At 35.6% G+C, this 24,738-nt stretch overlaps 1 protein-coding gene across 1 annotated transcript in view; it reads right to left on the bottom strand.

The window, feature by feature from the left end:
- The window catches only part of sdt (MAGUK p55 family member stardust), a 177,996-nt gene that overhangs the window by 99,262 nt on the left and 53,996 nt on the right, over nt 1-24,738 (bottom strand). The window contains 1 exon segment of the mRNA XM_074183381.1: nt 4,424-4,563. Coding sequence (XP_074039482.1) covers nt 4,424-4,563 — 140 coding nt within the window.

Here is a 24,738-nt window from a genome sequence, read left to right as displayed (position 1 = left end):
CCGAACCTTTTCAAATATTCATCGTCGACTTGGGGAAACTGGTAGTTTCAAGAAAGGGACTCCGGAAGGTAGACCTCGTGTAGCAAGAACTCCTGAAATTGAGGAAGCTAGCGGTGCTGCAAGAAATTGAGGAACATCCTGAGACGAGTACGAGGAAGATCGCTAGAACTCTGGATATTTGTCATCAAATTGTTTGGCGTATTTTGGTTGATTTTTTGTTATACCCATACCATATTTCGAGAGTGCAGGCATTACTCCCCAGAGATTTTCCACAGCATGTGAACTTCAGTCAGTGGTATTGCACTAAATCCGCAGTTTGAGATACAAATTTTGTTCACAGACGAAGCAAATTTTTCTAGGAATGTCATTCAAAATTTCCATAACAATCATGTGTGGACTGAAGAAAATCCCCATGCAATAACCGAAACCCATTTCCAACACCAATTTTCGGTTAATGTATGGGCAGGAATTATAGGTGATCATTTAATAGGCCCATTTTTTCTACCAGGACGCCTTGATGGTCGTTCTTATTTACACTTTCTCGAAGAAGACTTACCTGGGTTATTGGAAGATGTGCCACTTGCGTTAAGGAATCGAATATGGTACATGCGCGATGGCGCCCCTGCTCATTTCAGTGTAATTGTCCGAAACCATTTAAATACAGTTTATACTAATCGTTGGATAGGTCGCGGAGGACATCAGCAATGGCCAGCAAGATCCCCCGATCTCAACAGTTTAGATTTTTTTTATGGGGTATAAAACTCCCGTTAATACTTTAGAAGATTTAAGAGAGCGAATAGTTGTCTCGTGTGAAACTATATGAAATACGCCGGGAATATTTGAACGGGTGCGTAATTCCATGCGTAGAAGGGCGGAAGCATGCAAACTAAGTGCAGGTGGCCACTTCCAACAATTTTTATAATCAGTTTTGGTATTATTACTAATTAACAAATTTGTGCTATTTGTTTAGACTTACTGTCACAAAATAAAATAAAACTCGTTTTTGTGAAAAATTTATTTTTTTGCAGATTATGTTTTCAAATATTATTAGGGAATTGGTAATGCGTTATGAAGCAATTTTCAGGTTCTCATTCATTTTAGAATTGATCTAATTGATCTGCTTTCTGTCGATTTTTATTTTTTTGAGTGAAAATCATGCGTCGGACAAAGAAATACCAGGAAATCAAATTTTCTCAAAAATAAATGAGGATTTTAAAAATGATTTTATTTTGAAAAGAAAGCATTGGCGTAGTACTTTTTCTCCAAAAATATTCAATGCGAAACCCGTAGGGATGCCACTGTTTGAAAAAATACAAATTTGTGTACATCAGAAAATGTGCCTTGAGGCATGGAAAATATATACCAAATATGCCAAAGATGTCTACAAAATTATCTCAGTTATTATTAAAAAATTGATTATTTTTGAAAACTTTGCCACCCTGTATCTCAAAAGTTAAAGCGTTTAGGACATACGTCCATAGGAAGTTTTTTTCTTAAAATGGGTCTAAGAATTACCTCCTTAAATATTAGCATGTGTTCAACACCCTGTATATTTTAAAATTACCAGGAAAAAGTTCCAAGTTATCGATGGATGAGTCAAGTCAGGTTCCCGTAAACATAAAAACTTTATTCTCATCCATCGAGGCTGCATCAAAAACTTGTCTAGTTTTTGTTCGTAGCCCTCTCGTATTTTGATAAGCTATATACAACTTATCACGTTTCATAGACCTTGCGACCTTGTTTGTGAATCAGTTTTACTTACGGGGGGTGAGGGAGAACTTGTTTCTGATTGCTACTTTGAGAGAAACAAGTTATTTTTGAATTTTCGTAAGCTATCAGTGTAAGCCGTACATTTCTCTTTCTCCCAGACCAAATGATCAACAGCGGAAGTATTATTCATTAAACTACAACTGTTAGAACATTTCTTCGCTTGGGATTTACATTGTTTGAGGTCATGATTTCCACCGCAAATTGGGCAAGAAATAGGTTTTTTGCAGTTTCGAGATGAATGATTGTATTCGTTGCAATTGAAGCAGCGATTTATATCAGTAGCATCGTAAATCACGCAACTATCATAAGCAACAAAAACATTACCTGCTTTCAGAGCGCGATCGTAAGTAAATTTGTCTACTTCTACAAGTACTTGTCAGATTCCTACTTTTTTCTTTGTTTGGGATATTTTTAGTATTGTACAAATCGAGTCATCTAGAAATATGTCACGATTACATTTCAGAAGATAATTCTGCAGTTCTTCTGATGAAAAGTTCTCCGTCATTCCAACTACTAGCACCCTGGGCAGAAATCCATCAAGGTTCTTAACATTATAAGAAGCAGCCATTTTTTCTTGTACCACTTGCTCAAGTATTTCATTGTCCGACGGGTTCTTGCATCCAATGAGCACACCGCCATCTTGTACAGGTTTTACTCTGGCGGTCTCTAAGTTTTTTGCTGCCGGATTGATAGCGCACAAAATATCCGACTTTGTTCGCGAGACTGATTGCTCATTGTTCTTGGGATGAATGATCACCGCAGGTTGAGATCTGTCTTTGAGAACATCAGAGTACTTCAGGGGCATATGAGATGCAGCTTCAGTTTCATGTGCAGCTCTTGCTATATCTGCTCTAAGTGCGTCTATTTCTACCTTCAGAGAAAAAAGAGCAATATTCACCTTGGACACATTTTGTATGCCGAACGGGTCAATAAGAATGCAGTTCTTCGAACAGTTGGCGCATTTCCAACATAATCCTGGTATACTGTATAGCAATTTGATGAGTGTACTATCTTCTATTTTTGTTACACAAATAGCGTGCAATTCGTTTTTGCGGGGTTCTGCCGTTATTGACCTTCTTTCCCTAGCTACTCGTGGGACTTTTATGGACAGAGTAAATTCAAATACTTTCTTTCTGATGCTGAGTCTACAGAGGAGATGGATGTCGAGCTTACGACTCCAACTGACCTCCCTGTAAATTTAGATCAGGAGCGAGATATTCTCAACTCTCCAACTCCTGATCCAATTACTAAACGTAAAAAAAGGTTTGGTGGTGCAGCCAGGAAACGACTGAGTCGCCTCCTCAAGAGCGGAGTACCTTATGAAACCGCCTTGCACCAAATTCTTGAGCGGCGTACGCAGAATCTGTCTCAGGTGGAAGAACAAAGCCCCATGAGAAGGCTAGCAAACGTTTGCGCTCAAGTGATCATTCACCAAAACCAGAGGCGAAAAAGACCTGCACGGTTGAATCTAAGGCATCATCAGGTGTAGCTGACGTGCAAAAATCCTCATATGGGAAGGTTGTCGCGGGTATCAAGGTGGGAATATTGCACCTTGACTATCCGACTCATTAACGATGAAACAGAAGATCATATACTTTATGCCTGCCCCGCTGGGGACCGAATCAGGTTTTGAGAATTCAGCAGAGCCGTACTCTTACCATCTGACCTGAAAGATCTCACCATACAAACTAATCGACTTCGTTAAGGAGCTGGGTTTATTTGGTCGAGTGTAAATAGCTGTGAGCCACAATAAACCCTTACGGGTTGCAGGAGAGGGTCGAATAGATCCACTCACTTTGGACCTAACCTAACCTAACCCCATTCATCCAGAAATGGGCCTCATCGCAAAAGACGATTTATTAAGGTTAATCGCCAACTATTCCAGAGCCCATCCAGCTAACACACGTCGTTGTTTATGGTCGTCTATCTTCAGTTGAAATTTTTAAGTGTGTAGGCCCAAGTCACGACGCGAAATTCGCCAAATTGTGGTCTGTGAAAGGCTGATTTCTTATAAGCGACGCTAAATCGACTACCTCGGATTCTATAGCATACTCTCACAGACAGCGGTGATATTTTCGGCATATCTTGCGTTTCGTCGACGTACTGGTGTTGGTTTGTTGTTCACTGAACCAGTGGACTCAAATGTATCCACCACATTGCAAAAGGTCCTCTCGGTAGGACGATTATGGCCATAGTTAAATGGGCCAAGCGCGCAGTACGATGCCCTAAAAGAACACCTATTTTGATAAAACAAATTTATTATTTGCACGTGTTGTTTAATGCTGTATCAGTTCATGGTGATTCTGCAAAATAAATTGAATAAATGACAACTAATTGTACAACATGGCCGTCATCAATTGTCAAAGTTCGGAAGCCCCTATATTACACAGCACCTTTTTGGTATAAACTTTTCACTTTGCCCGTTATTTGTTATTTTTTATACTGCATCAAGAAACATCAACTCCCCCACAAAAAATATCTTTCCAAATCCATTCTGTATCACACATTCTGTGTCACACGAACGTCTATTCAATAACTTCTTTTACTTTGGAAGATTTCCCCGCATTTCTTATAACTAAAATCCTATACTGGGACACTAGAGAGCTCTCACCGGAATGAGTTTCTGCAGAGATACTGATATCGAGATACTTACTTGGTGTGAGAGTTTGTCTATCTCGACGGGCGTAATCCGTTTGAGCGCGGACAGCCTCTCCAGACGTTCCCGAGCTTGCTGTTCCACGGCAATAACGAAGGCATCTTGAACGCTGCTCGTGCACAAATCTAGGTCCACAGCTGAAAAATAAAACACTTGGTCAGAGAATAAAAAACTACGGTCTGAATCAGTGATTATTTATTTACATCTAAAGTTATTCCGATGAGGTATTCTGAATTCGAATAACGACTAGTTTCGAGTAAAAAAGTATTCATTAACGTACAGAAGTCAGGAATAGAATTATAGATTTCAGAATATTTTTCAGCGAAAACACTTTCTTCATTTCCTTCCAACTCCCTAACTCCATCTTCCCAACTTCTTTTGTATGCAGTTCATGAACAGTAAGAGATAGAAAGTAGTTCAAATGTGGTAAAGGTGTCTATTTTCGTTTTTCTTTACTAATCAGGATCCGTCTGCCATTTCTCTCAAGTGTTCGGAAATATTCATGTCATGGTCAGTTTCGATGTTGGGTCCTTGTTTACCAATGTACCACTGGAAGACACTGAGAAGACCAGTCTACTCGTTTCCCAATGGTATCGGCGGACTCTTCAGAGCAGGTCTCACGATGAGTTTCTTTCAATAGAGGGGTGACTTCTGTGAGAAACCAGATGGCGTGGTGGTAGAAAACGTTTTGAAGAGAAAGCGATCGTCATCTTTGAATTGAAACCGACCTTGTAGCTACGTTGCGTGGATGACACCTTTTTCATCTGGAAACATGGAAGGGACGCTCTAAACCTTTTTTTTTAACCACTTGAATGCTCAACACCACAGTATCAAGTTCACCATGGATTATGAACAGGACCAGTGGATAGCATTCCTAGATGTACTCATCAAAGGATGTGGTGCTATGCTAACCCACAAATCCATCCTAATCAAAAGAGAGGAGTCATTTCTTCTCTAACTGAAAAGGCTCTGAACCAGAGCATCTGGAGGAAAAACTAAAAAGTCTTCAAGTGACCTTGGGATGGAATGGATAGTGTTCCTGATATCAACAAGGCCATGAACAGGAAAGTTCCACGGTTCATAACGGAGAGGGAGCTTAGATGATTGCATGTGCGTAACTAGGATATATTCCTAGGGTATTAGACAGAATTGGGAAATTCTTGGGGAATCGCAACATTAAAACGTTTTCAAACCCATCAAGAAGATACATCAAAGTTTCAGGTCGGCTAAAGACAAGGAATACCCACTATCAGCAGCAGGGGTATACCGCATACCGTGTAGTTGTGGAACGGTATACATCGGGACCACTAAATTATCCATGGAAACAAGGCTGAAGGAGCATGAAAGAAACTTCACACTATGACAAACGGACATGTTGGCTGTGGCGGAGCACGCACTCAGTAAAGAGAATCACAGGATTCTGTTTGAAAATACGAATCTCATTGACCCCGACCAGGGATACCATAGCCGACTGGTACGGGAGGTAATAGAGACCCACAAACATACGGATAATTTCAACAGAAAATAAGAAGCTGTGACAGTCAACTGAATATGGAATCCCATTCTAGGAACTTCAAGAATAGCAAAGGGTATGACGACAGGTAAAAAAAGGTCGACGAATGTTATTGACAATTTACCTATTCCAGGTACAGGTACCAAACTACCTGAGTCAACATGAGCATGCTTTTCGCAATTCACCTTATCAAGGTACACACAATCTGTGTCGACATAAATGCGTGTTACGTAGTCGTAATATCCAGTCATCGGAGATAATTCCGAATGTATAAACCTCTGAAGAAGCTAGCAACTCGCGGCAGCGAAACGTCAGGAAGAAATTCCAAAAATCGACGGCCTTCGAACCCGAAAAATAGTGATACAGAAAACCTCGGGCGGAAAGCCTTAAAAATTTTATCATATTCTTATTGACATAATTTTGGTTGCCAATAAATTGTTTGACTTCTGTGATACAATGCCTCACATTCGCAAGTAATACGACGAACTGTCTCTGTCCCTTTGTTGCATTACCTGCAGTTAAAGTCTCTGCTGTACAGCCCTATATTGTTCAGATGCCCTCCCAACGGACAGTGTCCAGCTTCGGCAAAGCCGATCCCTGTTTTGCTGAAGCAGTTTGTCAGTTCTCTTCTAAGACGGCCCCATTATAAAGGTTTTTTATAGACCAACTTCAGAATCTGGTTCCGTACCAAAGACAGTGGTACCCACACAGCTACATAAGGAGTTGATGATCCGTGTCTGGCACACTCATCAGCTTTTTCGTTGCCTATGATCCCCGATTGTCCTGGCACCCAGTATATAGTCAAACTATTTCTTTTCGCCAGCTTCCACAGTTCTTCATAGTATTCCCAGACCAGTCTCGATGTCACTTTTAGGTTTGTCAGTGTCCCAAGTGCAGCCTGGCTGTCTGTAGAAATGTTGATCTATTCATTTTGCTGAGGCCTCAAATTAGTGTTCCTTAGGCATTGTAAAATTGCATGCACTCCAGTCTGCAAGACTATTGTGTACTTATCAAGTGGGTGACTGTAAATGAAGATTTGTCCCTTCACAGTTTCATGTTCTGTTTCTACGTGTCTCTGTTTCTGTCCAGCGTGTTCCCTGTTCTTGTTCATTCTGCACTCTTCCTCATTCACTGGAGACAAACTTGTTTTTTTTTATTTTACTCGTATAAATAATAATAATAATGGCTTTATTTATTATTTTGAAAGGTTTCACACAACATAATGATAATAATAGGTGAATAAAGAAAAAAGGCCATAAGTGCAAAAGTACTTGCTTCCCATAACAGGTACAATACAATTTTGAAATTTTGGTAAAACACAGGTATAATATACAGATATTAAGTAAAACTTGTAAAATTAACGATAGTAAAAAGGATATATAAGAATTTAAAAGACAACTATCATTAGTGGCAGTTACACAATGTATACATAGGTGCATGTTTTACTTCTTTTCTGTGAAGGACAAATATAACAATATTTTCAAATTACTATTTGTTTTCCTCTGACTCATTGGATATTTTCTCTAATTTTAGCATTTTAGTAATCAAATACAGGGCGTTCCAACGAAAACTTGACCTCCCCTCTTGTAAGTCAGAAACAGACGTGTAATCGAAAAATTCAAAGGAGAGGGGGGATGATTCTGATATGGAGATCATACCCGAAACTTCACTGCGGTCAGCAACTACCCCAACATTTTTTTTCAATGGCATGGTGGTCAAATAATACATCATTTCAAAGGTCTTTTGTCCCTCTATTACTTCTGTATTTTTATTTGAAAATTGGTTCATTCCTTATTGAGAAAACAAATGTTGAAGGTTTTATCAAAAAAAAACATGAAAGTTGCTGTAACAATGGCAATATTACAAAAGTAATATCAATGGCAACACAATCAACGGATAAAGTATCCATATTGACCTCCATCTAGTTCCATACAATAATACAGTCTACTTTCGAAAGCGTTCCTTACATTATTGAAGATGTCGGGAGTCAGAAATTGGCATTTCCGAACAATTCTCTGTCGCAGGACTTCTAGGTTTGTAGAATTTATTCAATTAGTAGTAAACGTTTTGAAATAGACGACACTGTTAGTCTTATCTGCACTGGTAGTTTTTGTTGAATCTAGTTGTCGCAGAACAAAAAGTAGATAGTTGGTCAATGTCACTTTTTCATGAATTATTATTCAGCCATGCTTGTTCACTGTGTTCCAACATGATTCATTCTACTGAAGAAAGAATAGAAGTTGTTACAACCTATTATAGAAATAATGAATGTGCTAAAGCTGCTACAAGAATTTATAATACGAATCATCCAGACCACAACATGAGCCATCAATACGTTAAACAATTAATGAATAAGTTTCGAACTTCAGGTTCTGTTCACAACAGAAAACATGAAGTATTCCGTCCTGTCAGATATGACGGAGTTGAAGTTGAAGTTTTAGGACAAGTACAAATGGATAATCGACAATCTATCAGACCAGTAGCTGGAGCGTCTGGTGTGTCAGCTAATAGTGTTTTTCGGATTTTGAAAGACTACCAATTCCATCCTTTCAAAATAAGACTAGTTCAGGAATTAAACGAAGATGATCCAGATCGTCGACTTCAGTTTTGTGAGGTGTTCATCGAGAAATTGACCAATAACCCAAACCTATTATACAATACATGTTTTTCAGACGGAAGTTCGTTCATGTTGAATGGTGAAGTGAACAGATATGATTGTCGTTACTGGAGCGATGTGAATTCTCATTTGGTGATGGAAACACATTCACACACCCCACAAAAATTGAATGTCTGGGCCGGTATTCTTAGTAATTATATTGTTGGACCATTCTTCATTCAAGGTAATCCCAATGGAGACACATACTTTAATCTATTACAAGACTGTGTAGATCCTATGATTACACAAATTTTAGAAAATGATACCAATTTAGTAGAAAATGAAATAACATTCCAACAGGATGGTGCACCCCCACATTTTGATGTTCGGATGAGACAGTTTTTGGACTAACGTTTTCCAATGCGTTGAATCGGCAGAAGGAGTCTAGTGTCAAAAGTGGACTATATAGTCTAATCAACAAGTTCAAAAACATGAAAAATTGAAATAAAGGTCCTAAAAATATGAGCGATAGCTCATTCGATTCGGAATCACCTCTAGAAAAATGTTTTGGAAGGATTTTGGTGCAGGTAAAAAATTGCAATTGTATTAACAAAATAAAATGAAAAAAAAGGTATTAAGTTTTTCATTAATAACTCATGAAATATTAATATTTAAACAATTTGGAAACCGCTCGTTAAAGAGAAGGTCATTTCCGACATGGCAAAACAAATTTTTTTATTTATTATTTAATTGTTTATCAGTTTAACAATTTATTCTAAACAAATAGTGACCAACGTTATATTTTTTTTGTAAAGCAGATGCAACTAATTTTCCTTTATTTTCAGTATTTCAATATTAAATTTTACAAAAAGGATTTGAAGCTTTATATATTCTATTCATTATCTGCGAGCGCTTTCGACAGTTGGTAGTACTGTCATCTTCTAGGCACTCCTCAAACTCAAAGTTTGAGGAGTTTATCAACAATTTTTAGATATTTCATTTTGCAATAGTTATAAAAAATCATGATTAACAAATTAATGAATTTTTATGAACTTTTATCGCAGGATCGTATGGAGTATATATATCAAAAGGGCTCCATGAAGTTCAAAATATATAGGCCAATTATTTATACCTTTTATTCCATTTTTATGGCAACGGAGAATGGGAACAAATTTGATAGTCAACAATTGAATAACTTTTTGAAAAATGGTGATGAAACTTTTTTTCTACGGGACTCGATTCATTCAAGTGTTAAGAAGATACTATATATTTTTTTTAATTTTTAAAATGACATTTTATGTTATAAAAAATTATTTCTTTTGATAAACTCTCTTTAGCGACAGCGCGCTTATGCCGTAACAGCCGCGCGGAACCCTATTTTCAACGTAAAATTAAAATTATAAATAATGGAGATAGAGTTTCGGGAGTCGAGACTTTTTTATCGGAAATTTCCTCCTCTTCAGCGAGCTTTTTTTAAAATTGCTCAAATATTAATATTTTATAAGTTATTAACGAAAAACTAAATACCATTTTTTTTAATCTTATTTTGTTAATAACAATTGCAATTTTTTACCTGCACCAAAATCCTTCAAAAATATTTTTCTAGGGGTGATTCCGAGTCGAATGAGCTATCGCTCATATTTTTAGGACCTTTATCTCTATTTTTCATGTTTTTGAACTTGTTGATTAGACTAATACTAAGCCTACAAATCTAGAAGACATGCGACAGAGAATTGTTCGGGAATGCCGATTTATGACTCCGGACATCTTCAATAATGTACGGAACGCTTTCGAGAGTAGACTGTATTATTGAATGGAACTAGGTGGAGGTCATTTTGAACAATTTATCCGTTGATTTTGTTTCCACTGATATTATTTGTTGTTGATTTCCTTATTAAAATGATCGGCAGCGAATTTTCAGTTGTTTTTTAAATGAAACGTGCAACATTTAATTTTTCAATAACGAATTAACAAATTTCGTGAAAAATCACAGAGGTAATAGAAGGACAAAATACCTTTCAAATGATGTATTTATCGACCCCCCCCCCCATGCCATTAAAAAAATAGAGGAGGTAATTGCTGACCGCAGGGGAGTGAAGGGTAGGGTATGATTTTCTTATCAGAATTAGTCCCTCTAGAAATGAAAATTGACATGTTCATGTGTAATTTTCGATTACACGTCTGTTTCTGACTTACAGGGGGGGGGTCAAAATTTCGTCGGGAGGTCAAGTTTTCATTGAAACGCCCTGTATATGAGTTCCATGGAATACTTTGCTTCTGCAATCTTCGGCGCATATATTTTTCGACTAATCCACCTTCAAGCTTCTTTTCATGAAAAGAATTTGGTAAAAAGTTGCTGAAATGGAATCAGTTGACACTACACAGTCCATAATTTTATAAAATATAGCCATCATCCATTTGCAAGTTCTATGGCTGCAAGAATGTTTTGTGGTTTTCTCATCTATGGTATCCACACCTTTTTTGTGAGATTTTAGTGAGATATTTTCTTGGAATATTTGTTTTTTCATTCATGCCTGTATTATAAGCCTTTTGTTTTCAGAAACACAAGACAGAAGCCTAAGGTGCTTTGTGAAACCATTTGTATTTTCACTCACTTTCTGTTTCACGTTTGGTAAAAACTGAATTAAAATAATTTCAAACGTGATTTATTTATTCATTTATTTATTTACTCATACACTATTCTTTAGGTTACACACAACTACAGAACAGGGATATTAGTCAAATTACACTACAATACAATTACAATAAGTTATAAGGTAATAACAATACATATAGAATCAGCTGAAGTAAAAAGACCTACTCGCAGAGATGAAACAGTAAAAAAAGTCGAGCTGACAACTTTCTGATGAATTGCATTTGACAAACACGTTATACAGTGTTGAACGTACGTGGTGTTTGTTGGTATATAAAAAGGATTATCTACTCTAGAAGTTGGTGTAGGTACATTGAAATAAAGTTTTTGCAGAATATGTGGGTCAATAATTAAATTATCAATCAGTTGAAAAAAAATTGTGGAGTGGCAATAAAACTGAAAGAGAGAATGTTCTAGTTTTATTCAATAACTTACGAAACATATTGTTTTCCCAGCCTTCTCCGAATATTCACCGATATATCCCGCATTGTGTTGAAACTACTAGAAAACTATTTTATAGAATTCTAACTTTCACCTCTCTGATTCAGTCGTGAATAATGATATGGCGTCCAAGCTATTTTACTCTTAGCAGATTTCCATAAGAGTTGAACCTCACCACATTTCTTGCATTATTGTTTCCACATATGGATTATCTAGTCTCGAGTACGGTCGATGAACCCAGTATGATTCTGTGTTGATTCTGGCCAATAACATAACTGTATAATAACCCACACCGAGCTGTTCTACCTTTCTCACCTACGATATTTTTTAATTAATACGTTTATTACAGAGGAATGAATGTTCGTCCATCGGCATCGTGAAGATTCGGAGATGCGCTTCTTCAAATTCATTGGAAAGTAATACAACACTTCGGAATTGTATCGACAAGTTTTCATTTTTCAACGAAAACTTTGTTATTTAGCAATAATCATGAGAGCTAACAGCATGACAAAATCACGAGTCAGTAGCAAGAGTAGTTTTAATTATTTCTAGTTGCTTGATTGGTATTGCTTGAAAATAACAAAGTTTGAGTTTTCAGCAGAATGAATCGATATAAGTAATTTCAATACAAACATTTGTTTGAAAGTACAATTATTCAAGACACAATGTTCGAATATATGAACAAAGTACGTATAAATGAATGAAGTCATATTTGTTACCAATAGAGTTTCATTGTTGAAATCTATCGTGCCTTGAAATAAGACCGCACCCGATCTATCTGACGCGATACGTCGCGTATTTTTTTCATTTCCATTGATATTTAAAAAAATGTTTTTATTCCTATTGGAAATGTCTTATTATACTAATGAGTTTCGATTATGATTTTGAGATTTCTGGATATCTATACTTATAAATGCGAAAGTCACCCAATTAACACTCATTCATCTCTGTTTCTCCATACTGGTAAGTCCTAGGAAGCTAAAATTTGGTTTATATAGTAAAACCAATAATGATTGAGAGTAAAGCGCGTTGTCATATCTAAATTTTACGTTACCAGTTTATAGCAGAATCAAAATATAGTAAGCAGTAGAGTTATAGGTTGTGGCAAATTATAGATAATACACAATAGTAGTACGATTAAAAGGTATTATTTATGACAAAAATCAGTAATGAGCTTGTAATGAGTAATACTTATACATTTCCTGATTACTGATCAGTTAAAATTCATTATTTTCTGTATAGTGTTAGATATTTATTACAACTAGTGGCAACGCTGTACGCAACGATATTTCTGTCTTTGTCACTTTACCGTAACTTCCATCTCATCGTTGCAGTCCTCACTAATGTACTTGCAGCCATGAGCGTATCATTGGTTTGTGAATTATACAGCGTGAATTGTACGTTTTACAGTTAAGTTAGTCAGCAATCGACGTGTTGTGATAACAATTGGTGAAAATAATAGTGCTAATCAGTGTTTAAGCGTTACATAATTATATTTCTACACCGTTCTCAAACTACTCAAGAAATGGGAGACATGGTCGGGCCTTCCACGTCGAAAAAGGTAAAACGGTCGACATTTAGAACCATTACCGAAACAATCATGGAAAAAAGCAGCAATTCAAGAATGGTTAATTAATAAGAACATCCAATATAACAAAGATAGTTTAAAAGCAGAACTACTTCAGCTAACAAAATTACACACAGACAAATATAAAAAATTCGCAGTGGATGAAATGGCGTTAAGTCGTGGAATTACAGTTTTAAGGTTACCACCATACCACTGCGAATTAAACCCAATAGAATTAATCTGGGCGCAAGTAAAAGGATATGTGGCACGAGAAAACAGAACATTTAAATTAGTGGACGTGCAACATCACCTATATGAAGCTATTCGAACTGCAGAAGACTGGAAGAAATGCATGCAGCATGTTTTAAAAGAGGAGCAAAAAATGTGGGACGTAGACAACCGTATTGAACACAATATTGAACTAATCATAATTCACTTTGATGATAGCGGTAACAACAGTGACGAATCTGAGGTTGAAGATTAGACGAAAATTTGTACATTTACATTTATATTATATTCTATTATCAAGAATTTGTAATTTGTATTTTCTAGTACCCCTGACGATGAGTTTGAGTTACTCGAAAGCTTGAGAATAGTTATAAAGAGTTCACTTATCAATTGCTGCAACCCAATAGTGAAAAAAGTTTTATATATATATATATATATATATATATATATATATATATATATATATATATATATATATATATATATATATTGTGTTTTTTATTAATATTGTTAATTTATTTGGAACCTACTATAATTACCACGATTATTACTCCGTTTTCATAAGGCCCACCTAATGACTACAACGATTAGGTAAATTACGATATTGCAAAGTTTTAATGAAATAAATAAAAAATGTGTATGAATATTTTAACTAATTGTACTAAGAATGTTTCTTTTATTCTTAACCCTCTCAAAAATTAATAAGCACGCCCCCGATTTGCTGTCAACTGGGCTTACTTCTACTCTCAATCATTATTGGTTTTAGTATAGGTGGTTCTTAGGTCGAAGATGCGCACTATGGAAGGATTTTCAAATATTCCAACTGGGGCGCCCCCTGTGTGGGTAAAAGGGACGCGTTTAGCGTTTATATATGAATATTACCGTTTCATCAGTTCATTTTTAAATTTATGAAGACGAACCCTTTTCTCAATTTGACGTCTGTAAGAGATCGCTGCAATGAAAATCGTAGAAGATACTTAGGAGCATTATAATCCAGATGGTGTCTAAAATTCCGCGGGGGAAAAGCGCGTTCATAAAATGAAGTTATCGTTTCATCACTTTTTCTCCATATCGGTATATTTTCGGAAGCTGAAATTGTAAAATGTGAATTGTTGATATTCCCTTATTTTCGTTAGGTTCTGTGAATCAGTGAAGTGTGGCAGTTCGTGTTTTATTTCGGTCTGTTGTATCTGTTTATTGTATTGATAAGTACTATTTGGTGTATATATTCATTCTAATTGCCTCTGTAGAGTTAGAGTCTAGTCACTGTCATATTCATTATATCAAATTGAACCTGTGGATTTCTTGTAAAAGCATCAATGCAAAGTTTTTATAGTCACAATCATATTTGAATATTTGATTTCATTGATTCAAACTACTTGACCCAACTTACTTGATTCAATAATAATTACACCTAGATGTAAATTTCGTAGTTGACAGTTTATTCGCCGTGAGAAAGAGTATTTCATCGCTATAAAACCATTCTTTGGTGGGCTAACCTTAAATTTTTTCATCATTTTATCGGTTTTGAAGAAAATTGGAAGGAAAATTTCACGATTATGGTCAAATTTATGTTGTCATCAAATATTGATTGAAATTTTTCACTGAAAAAATCGATCACTCCAGAGACATCTGTGTTACTGACAAACTGGATGAATCTCTATTTGAAATCCATTCAGCCTCGTTATGTTTGTGCGGAAATGCAGAAGAGCTAAAAATGTTTTCATGTCTCTCGAGACAAAAGTCAGTTGGACTTATTAGTGATTTTTAAAACTCTTTTTTGGTTTCAGGGGTCAAAAACCCATGAATATCAAGAATAGCATGTGTGGGGTAAGTGGTTATTGGGCCCGAGAGTACCCCGATTCAACGTATTGAATTACAGTTGAGACAAAGAAAGAATACATCAATTTGTGCATGTGACCAATTAATGAAGAAAAACAATGTGGCTACTGCTCCAAACAATTTAACCTTTAAATGGAGAATTGCTTTCATTTCTGAAATTCACCAATAAGAAAACCCATGTTACGATTTTTGGTCCATTCCAATAAAATCGTCAGCACTTCAATAATTACTAACGCCCTGCCCTGAATTTGACTACTTCATTTTATTATAGTGACATATCACTTTCATTCGCATTCACAAAGGTATGTTTGTAAAATAATTATAATTTTAAAATTAGACTACTCTGCCAAACGACAACACAAACGGTGTTGCCAACCCAACGAAAATTCGCAAGTGGAAAGATTATGCCATGAATTTTTTAGTACGTTTTCTGAAACTGAGTGGAAAAAACAATGTCAGCATGCTCAAAGTTTTGAACAGTTTTTCATGGAAAAGAAACCAACATTAGATTTCATGGTAGAAGACATGATAATCAACTTGCAAGAAGATAGTGACACTGAACAAGATTGCATCAGTTCAGACCTTAGCGGAAATTCATCCTCCGAAGATTAAAATAAAATATTTGTTTATTAAATTTTTTCGTTTTTTGCCTTCTATAATTTTTTGCTTTGTATTGTTTTATTTGTAATTGTTACGTTCTTAGAAATTTTTCGCCGTATTTTCCTTTAATTTAAGTACAAAAAATGTACATATTTAAAAGTAAAATGAAAGCAACCTTCTAATTCAAAGCAAGTTTTATTTATTCATTCCAAACATTTCTTTGATTAATGGCATAACCATTATTCATAATTTTCTCAAAAGTACTCAAAAGAATACTAATCTCATAATTAAAGGAGCTATCTGTATAATAACCCTCATTTCCTGTCTTGACCAAAATTATTTTCAGTTCAATAATGAGATGGACTAATAGTGGGGACTTTGTACGTTGGTTTCACAGTTTATTCAGGAGACTGTACAACTACACTAAGCAGAGACAACTTTAATCGCAAATATGTGCATCTTTGTTCCTCCGAATGCTTTGTAGCTTTTCGTTACGCACAGGCCGCAAAAATTTCACCCTTTTTCCTATTCTTGACAAACTGTATGTGTTTTATCGCGCGTATTTTATCGATAATACATGTGTCTTCTTCAGTCGTCTCAACTAGAATGGTAGCTTTTCGTATTTGTCAGGTCAGGATTTCTGTTCTCGCTAAGTAAATCGAAAAACTGGAAGCTATCTCTTACAAACCAGATCCTTCGCCATTTATTGAACACGTTCACTTTTCAGTCATGTCCAAAAAAGATCTGTTAGAATGTCATACAAATACTTTTATTATATTTGAAATTCAAATAATTCTCCTTCGAAATTGGAAATCTTTCCCAATAAGTTAGGATTCAGAACCCACCACTGCGAAACGGACAGATTTTTCTGTCATTTAATGAAAATTCGTTATCCCCAAAGAATTCTGTACAAAAAACGATGGATTATTTAAAGGTTTTTCTGAAGGTCGATGGTTTGGTAAAGTACTCAAATATTGCTTTGTTCACCAACTCTTCAAACAAACAAGATGAAGCCACTGTAATGAGAAACCCACTGTCTCTTCTCGTGTCTAATCTGTTCATCAGCAGATTTTAACAAATCAGGTAACTGCGTTACCTGATTTGTTTGTTATTTTGACATAAGGAGTACAGAATTTTATCTCTACTCCTAATAACAGGTAATTGAATATTGAATTTGAATATGAAATTTACACAATAGAAAACAAGAATCATTGAGTATTATTATACAAAATGTCTTCAATTTTTCAATGTGTTATTCTTCTGCTCACTTTAACCTCAATAACTCTTTTAATTGTATAATCTGCATTTGCAACAGTAGAAATATTTATAAACAATCGAAGCGAAATAATTTACAAGTTATATTTATTACACCTTGACCTCATTTGAATTCACTTGCAACTAAAATACATGTGTATTATAAATTTTCTAGGATACAAATTTATAGGTTGTTATAGTAATATTTTTCAGTTTTCCACAGAAATGTTGATTTGTGAAAGAATCATTTATTGAATTTTCTTACGATTTGAATATATAAATCCACTTCATAAACAATTTTGGAGCGAAACTGATAAGGAATTTGTATTCATTGCAAACCCACAGGAAAGTGTTGGGAGATAATTTTATGAATAATGGAGATGATGATGAATTTATGAAATGAATACATTCAGTTTCGAAAGTATTTCTATATTTATTATTCAAATTTTCTCAATGAATTTGAATATAAATACAGCTTGGTTGAATTTATAATCAGAATAAAGTTAATAGTTGAGAGACAACCATTACAAACAAGGTAAAATATGGACATATGATTCAATAAGCTGTGAAAACTGATATACCCAACATAATTATCAAGGAATTATCAGTACTAAGAAATTCAGCCAAGCTAGAGAACTGATGATTACGCACCACATTTGAATCTATCATGACTCTCAAGCTACTTCATTTGTGGAGGAAAGCAATTACAAATTTTGAACACCATGGATTAAATGATTCCGTACAGTCTATCTCGTCTTGTCTTCAAACAAATATCTCGTCTTGTGTCTGTAGATCTTTTGCTGGAAAAATCTTACTAGTTTACTTTGTAGTACAAGTTCAAGAGGTAGCCAAAGCGCATGTGACTTTCTAGAATTTCAACTAATACTTCCAAATATTGACTGATAACCAGTCCGTGTAAAACTTATTGTTGAATCATCTGAAAATAAAACTTTTAACGGGTGATGATCAACTGTATTGCCAAATATGCGCCAAATTAACTGACTATTATAAAACAACACGTATAGCCGAGGCATCAGTCAATCTAATAATAACATGATCTTCAAACATAATTAAAGCTCTGACGGAAGTACCAAACTCTTACGCAGGTTCGGAATAGATGAACACTTCAATCTATCAGACCACTATTGTAATCTTCATGCAGTGATTGTTCACTGCTGTTCTGGCGTTGAATCTGGTCATTATTATGCATTGGTCAAAGTATCTTATGACTGAACCACATGGCCTGAATCCAAAAATGTATTTTCTTGGCTATAAGCCTATTTTGTTTTATATAATTTAAATATTACAATGTACAATTCACTTATCTTGATACTTCCTGTTGCCTGACAAGTAAGTAATCTCAAACAATTTTTCCAAATTTTTTAACCTTAAAATTTTACAACTTCAATTTCACTAAATTCCCTTTTCAACTAGATTACTTACTTTCAGGTGAGCACTGATGATGACAAAAGTCGAAAGCGCTTTGCAAGAATTTTAATATATTATACACTTTAATACAAAACCTCTTCGATTCATTAATTCAAATAAGTGTATTCAGCTTTTCCAAATCCTTTTACTAATTAATAATATTTTCTGTTCATTCTGTAATATTCTTGTTTATATCTGTATTAATGTCAAGTTGTCATTGTAGGTTTGTGAGATAGTGGTAAAAATTTGGCAACGAAGTGTTTCTTAAATATATTTTTCTTATGAGTCAAAGTATTTTGCTGGAGCCATACAATAATCATATTACTAGAATATCACAATGAATCAACACTTGAAAGTATCAAGTGGAGCTTTTTTTTCTGTTTTTCATTGAATTATGCATTTTATTCCGGATCTATTTAGAATTTTTTTGAAAATCAAATTTTCCTAGACTTAATCTGACGACTTTGAGATACGTTGACGTTTTGATCTCACTATAATAAGTGTGTAAAAAATTCATAATTTATTATAATTCAAACTGAATAATGCAGCTAATTCAAATATGAATATTGATACTGAATTCTTTCAAGAAATCCATATATTGCTTCGTAAATGAACAACTTCAGTAGTACAATTGAAATTTGAATCTGAATTTATCCAAAGAGTACAGTAAATAGAAAGTTATGCTAGATTGTTGAGAAATATAGTGACTTTTGCTATTGTAGCTCTGTAAATACTTAGCGAATGCATATCTATTTATTGCTGAAAATTGCTATGCAACTATCCTGATAATAAGCTGTCTGTTCAAAAAATAGGTTGAATAATAATTTTTCCCAAAAAATATTTATGTATTCGTCAATTTCTATCTTATCTAACGAAATGAACTTTAAACGTTCAACCCAGTCTCGAATATATCTACACAGTAGGTTAAATGGTCTGACGCCTATCAGAAAACAACTACTCCCCTGGCTAATACCACGAAGGGTGTTAGATTATATCCGACAGGCGTCAGTGCAGGAATCTTCACAGAAAATTTCCTGCATATGCAATTGGCAATACAACTGAAAGAGTCGACCTTCAATTGTGGAACGGGCACACTTGCATACCAGTTTCAGGCTTATTAGCCACTCATCAGTGCAAGTGTACATCATCAGTGCAAGATTAATGAGAAAGTTTTTCTTCCTTATTCAGAGGAATCGGGAAAATTACGGATATGTAGTTGGTTAGTAGGTACTTCGTCCACTAGATGGAGTGGCATTTTGTTGTTTCGCTCCAACTTAGGAAGAGGAATGAAATACTCTGAAAGAATTCCGATTTTCAATTCGTTTGTCAGGGAAGCTATGGACTATACTGTAGTCGACCCCTCGCAATATAGAAGGCCCAGACACTCTGTCGAATGACGCCCTCATGTCCCCCGTTAGAAGATGAACAATATCTTCATCCAAACAACTCAGCCAGGTAAGGGTTTATCGTGAAGGGGAGTAACGATGTCTGAGGAATTTCATACCGCCACCAAATAAATCAGTCTTGACCCGCTCGTCCTCCTGACGAGCATCAGTCCTAAGGGTAAGGGAGCTGGGCTCCAACTTGCATGAAACGAAGATGACTTTCCGACGATTTTCAATTATGGAATATCATTGACTGTAGGTCGATGATGGCTACTATCTTGCACTGATGAGTGGCTAAGCACGAAACCGGTCTGCTAGTGTGCCCGTTCCAAAATTGAAGGTCAACTCTTTCAATTGTATTGCCAATTGCATATGCAGGAAATTTTCTGTGAAGATTCCTGCACTGACGCCTGTCGGATATAATCCAACGCCCTTCGTCTGATAGGCGTCAGTCCATTCAACCTACTGTGTAGGTATATTTGAGACTGGCTTGAACGTTTAAAGTTCAGTTCTTTAGATTTGTTTACTGCCAGTCTTCAAGCATAGCCACTGACTAATAAGAAAAAAAATTCTATCTTGTCCCCTATGAAGTAGTCCCGCTCAGATATAATATACTTGTGCCAGCGTTCTTTCCAATTCCGAAGCAGTTCTGATATGCACTCTTTGGTATGTCCATGAGCTACCTCAGCGATCTCCTCAATTGTCGCGAAACGCCGGCTTTTCATGGGTTTCTTCAATCTTGAGGAACAGGAAAGAGTCGGAGGGGGCAAATCTGGTAAATATGGTGGCTGAGGCATGATTACGGTGGCTATTTCTGGTCACGAAAAAGCAATGACGAGTGAGCAGAAGCCATCAATTGTTTTCCCACAATACCGGACGTTTTCTTCGCCACACTAATCGAAGAAAACAGTGAGCAGAACCTTGACACGTGATCCAACTTAGAGTGGTTTTTTTTTGGTATTGACTTTCCTGAGCCTTTCCATTGAGACGATTGGACTTTGGTTTCGATATCATAGCCATATACCAATGATTCGTCATTAGTTATGACCCTTTTAAGAGCATGAGCCAACCGATATGCCAACATCCTCAGCAATTTCTCTAATAGGGATTTGACGATTCTCCATAACAATTTTCCTCACTTTCTCAACATTTTCATTAGTTGTTAATGTGCTGAGGCGTCCATGACCAGCGTAGTCATTCACATCTTGTCTGAAAAACTTGTACCACTTGTAAACATTTTTCTGACTCAGAGTACAATCACCAAATACTACTGTCAACATTTCAAGTGTTTTTGAGCATTTAGTTCCTTTTTTTACACAAAATTTTATGCAAATTCATCAATCTATTTTTTTTTCGATAGCAGAAAATCGTCAAACACGCAAAACACCTGCAACTTCTATGCCTCTCACCAACAAACTGGAAATGATAAACAGTTGAAACTGTGAAGATATGTTTGAAACGAGTGTACCAACATAAAATGTACGTAGCCCGCAAAATTTGAACATTCACCTTATTTTATGAACAGTCCACACATTAATCATTATTTGTTCAAAGCGAATGTAACAAATCTACTAACAAGAAAGTATAAGCCCGTCTTTCTTATGGGAGCTCTGTTATATAACTGAACGTTTTTGTATTCCTCCTATACTCATCAAATTCCAAACCCTTGTGGATATTTTACCTATTCAACTCTGCCATTTGAGAATTGTAGTATTGAAACCATATATTTTCAATAAATAAATCACCCGATTTTCTGGAAAAGTTTCACCACTGAAATATTAATTCAATACATTAATTTTGTTTTGGAAGTCAAGAATCCATACCATTAATGCAAACTGAAAATGCGTGGGGATTCTACTGAATCATCAATTTTTTGAAGATCAAAAAACGAAAACCCTGTTGTTGACTAGCGAATGTTTTCCAAGAACCGCACGTGGATGACGAAGAATAATCCTGTACAAAAGTATATGCAACAATGCCGGAGAAGATATTTGAAGTCGAAGTCAAGGCTAACTAGATGTCGAAACCGGCCCAACCTTTCTAGGCGAATTGTCGACTTCTCTTTGATTGGTATCTTTTCAGCTACTTCGTATATTACATCATAGTTTTTGTTGCTCCACATTTGCTGTTTTGATTGCGCTAGAATATTTTTCTTGTTTTTTTTGTATGCAGTGAGGTGATTCGAAAACGGTGCTGAAATAGATTTTCAAAAAACCATCATTCTCAATTTTAGTCATTCCATTAATCATTAGTCTTAACTAATTAATACTTGTGTATATCCGTACAAATAATATAATTCTAAATGAGAATAACGAAGACATTGGTTGATGTTGGTGATATTCTTTTTCTTTTTCATCAACAAACTCTTACCTTGGTGTTCATCAAGTGGAAACCTATACCTTTTTGAAACGAAAACAATCAACCAACAAGAAAAGTTTTGCTTTTTTTTCATTTCAACCCCGTTTGTATCTTAAATAATAGTTATAATGTGCAGAGAATGACAAATCATCACTGTTGTTATTTCACTGCAAGTTGGAACCTGGGATTTATATAGAAAATTTCCAAAACTTCGGAAACACTTTGCAAAAGTAACAGAAAAATGTTTTTTTTTTGCATAAAAGTCAATTTTTAAAGAAAATATGCCTATGACTAGGTACATCCTTACAAAATGAAAATGAATTGGATGCCTTTTTTTTCAAAAACTACACCTCACGATTTGATCTTCACAAACTTTATTGGAAGAATATATCACAACATATACCACAGTAGCTTTCTCAAGTGATTTGAATACTTCAACTTGCTCTTACATTAATATTCATATACTACAGGTAACCATAATTGAGACTACCTCCAAAATATTACCTAAACCTCTACTTAAGGTACCTGTTCAATTATGATCACCTGAAGCATATTATTTCACATCTACATCAATAATAAATTTTTAAGAAAACAAGTTAAATAATGGTCATCTATTCAAATCTAGTTGGTCATTCATTAGAATGTTTGAATTTTAAAGTTTTTTTTTTATTTCATTAATTTCCATTGCTCCCAAATGATTCAGTGATCCAACTGTAGGTAGATGTTCAGGTAATTTCTTTGGAGGTAGTCTAAATTATGGGGACCTGCAATATATAAATATGAATGTAAGAACAAGTTGAAGTATTCAAATCGTTTGAGAAAGCTACTGTGCTAGCGAAACATGTTATGATAAATTTTTCAAACAAAGTTTGGGGAGATCAAATCGGGAGGTGTAGTTTTTGAAAGTACTATGGATCTTCATCAATTAACGGCCGAATCAATCAGAGAATTAGATGTCACTGAGTATCATAACTGGTAGATGAACAGAAAGGGATAACTAGAAATCTGAGGAATAATGAAGGGAGGGTGCCAGCAGACACCCTTCGGAAAATAAAAATTGTTCTTATTAACTTGCTTTCTTTTTAACTGGATAGTGATTAAAAAACAGAATGGTGGGTAATAGAATACTCATTACGAAGTAAAAGGTAATGACGGTCATCACAATAAACTGTGATTTTTTTCAGGATTCATTAAGAAATATTATAGTTTCTCACATATAGTCAGTGGGCTATAAATTAAATCATCTAAAGGAACAATTCGTTCAGGTCAGTCTGACCTCCCTACACTGTAGATTAATGCACTGACACGTATCATAAAACAACTACTCACCTGGCTAATACCATGAAAGGCGTTGGATTATATCCGACAGGTGTCAGTGCAGGATTCTTCACTGAAGTTATTCCTGCATATGCTGTTGTTGATACAACTGGCGATACAACAGTTGAAACACACTTGCAGAACGGTTTCGGTCGTCATAGTGTATATCATCAGCATAAAGTTGATGATTTCCTTGTACGAGTAATTCGGCAAATTTCGGATATGCGGTTGGTTAACTTGTTCACAAGCAGATGGGGCAATGACAAACCTGTTATTTGTTGTCCGCTTCAGTCTAGTTCGAGGAATGGTACTCTGAAGGAATTCGACTTTCGAATATCGGAAATCATCGACTTTATGGTAATGATAGACACTACCACGCACTGACGAGTGGCCAAACACCCCAAAACCGGTCTGCAAGTGTGTTGCAATAATTGAAAATCTATTGCGGCAGTTGTATCGCCAACAGCATATGCAGGGATAACTTCAGTGAAGAATCCTGCACTGACACCTGTCGGATAGAATCCAAAGCCCTTCGAGGTATTAAGTAGGGGAGTAGTTGTTTTCTGATAGGAGTAGGGAGTTGAGACTGGCCTGAACGAATTGTTCCTTTAGACGATTTGATTTATAATCAGTCTTCAAGTATACCCACTGACTATATGTGAAAAGTTTTCTTTCCTTATACGAGGAACTGGGCAAATTTCGGATATGCGGTTGGTTACCCCGTTCACAAGCAGATGGGGCGATGACAAACCTGTTGTTTGTTATCCGCTTCAGCCTAGTTCGAGGAATAATACTATGAATGAATTCGATTTTCAATTATCGCAAATCATCGACTTTATGTTGATGATAGACACTACCTTGCACTGACGAGTGGCCAAAAAGCCCGAAACCGGTGTGCAAGTGTGTTTCAATAATTGAAAATATATTGCGGCACTTGGATCGCCAGCAGCATATGCGGGAATAACTTCAGTGAAGAATCCTGCACTGACACCTGTCGGATGAAATCTAACACCCATAGTGGGAGTAGTTGTTTTCTGATAGGTGTCAGTCCATCAACCTACGGTGTAGGGAGTTGAGACTGGTCTGAACGAATTGTTCCTTTAGATGATTTGTATTATAGTTTCAACTAG

Source organism: Leptinotarsa decemlineata, unplaced genomic scaffold (assembly GCF_025532065.1).
Source record: "Leptinotarsa decemlineata unplaced genomic scaffold, Ldec_3_MD MMD2_tig00026336_RagTag_RagTag, whole genome shotgun sequence".
Taxonomy (NCBI): Eukaryota; Metazoa; Arthropoda; class Insecta; order Coleoptera; family Chrysomelidae; genus Leptinotarsa; species Leptinotarsa decemlineata.
This window is presented reverse-complemented; position numbering and strand designations above follow the sequence as displayed.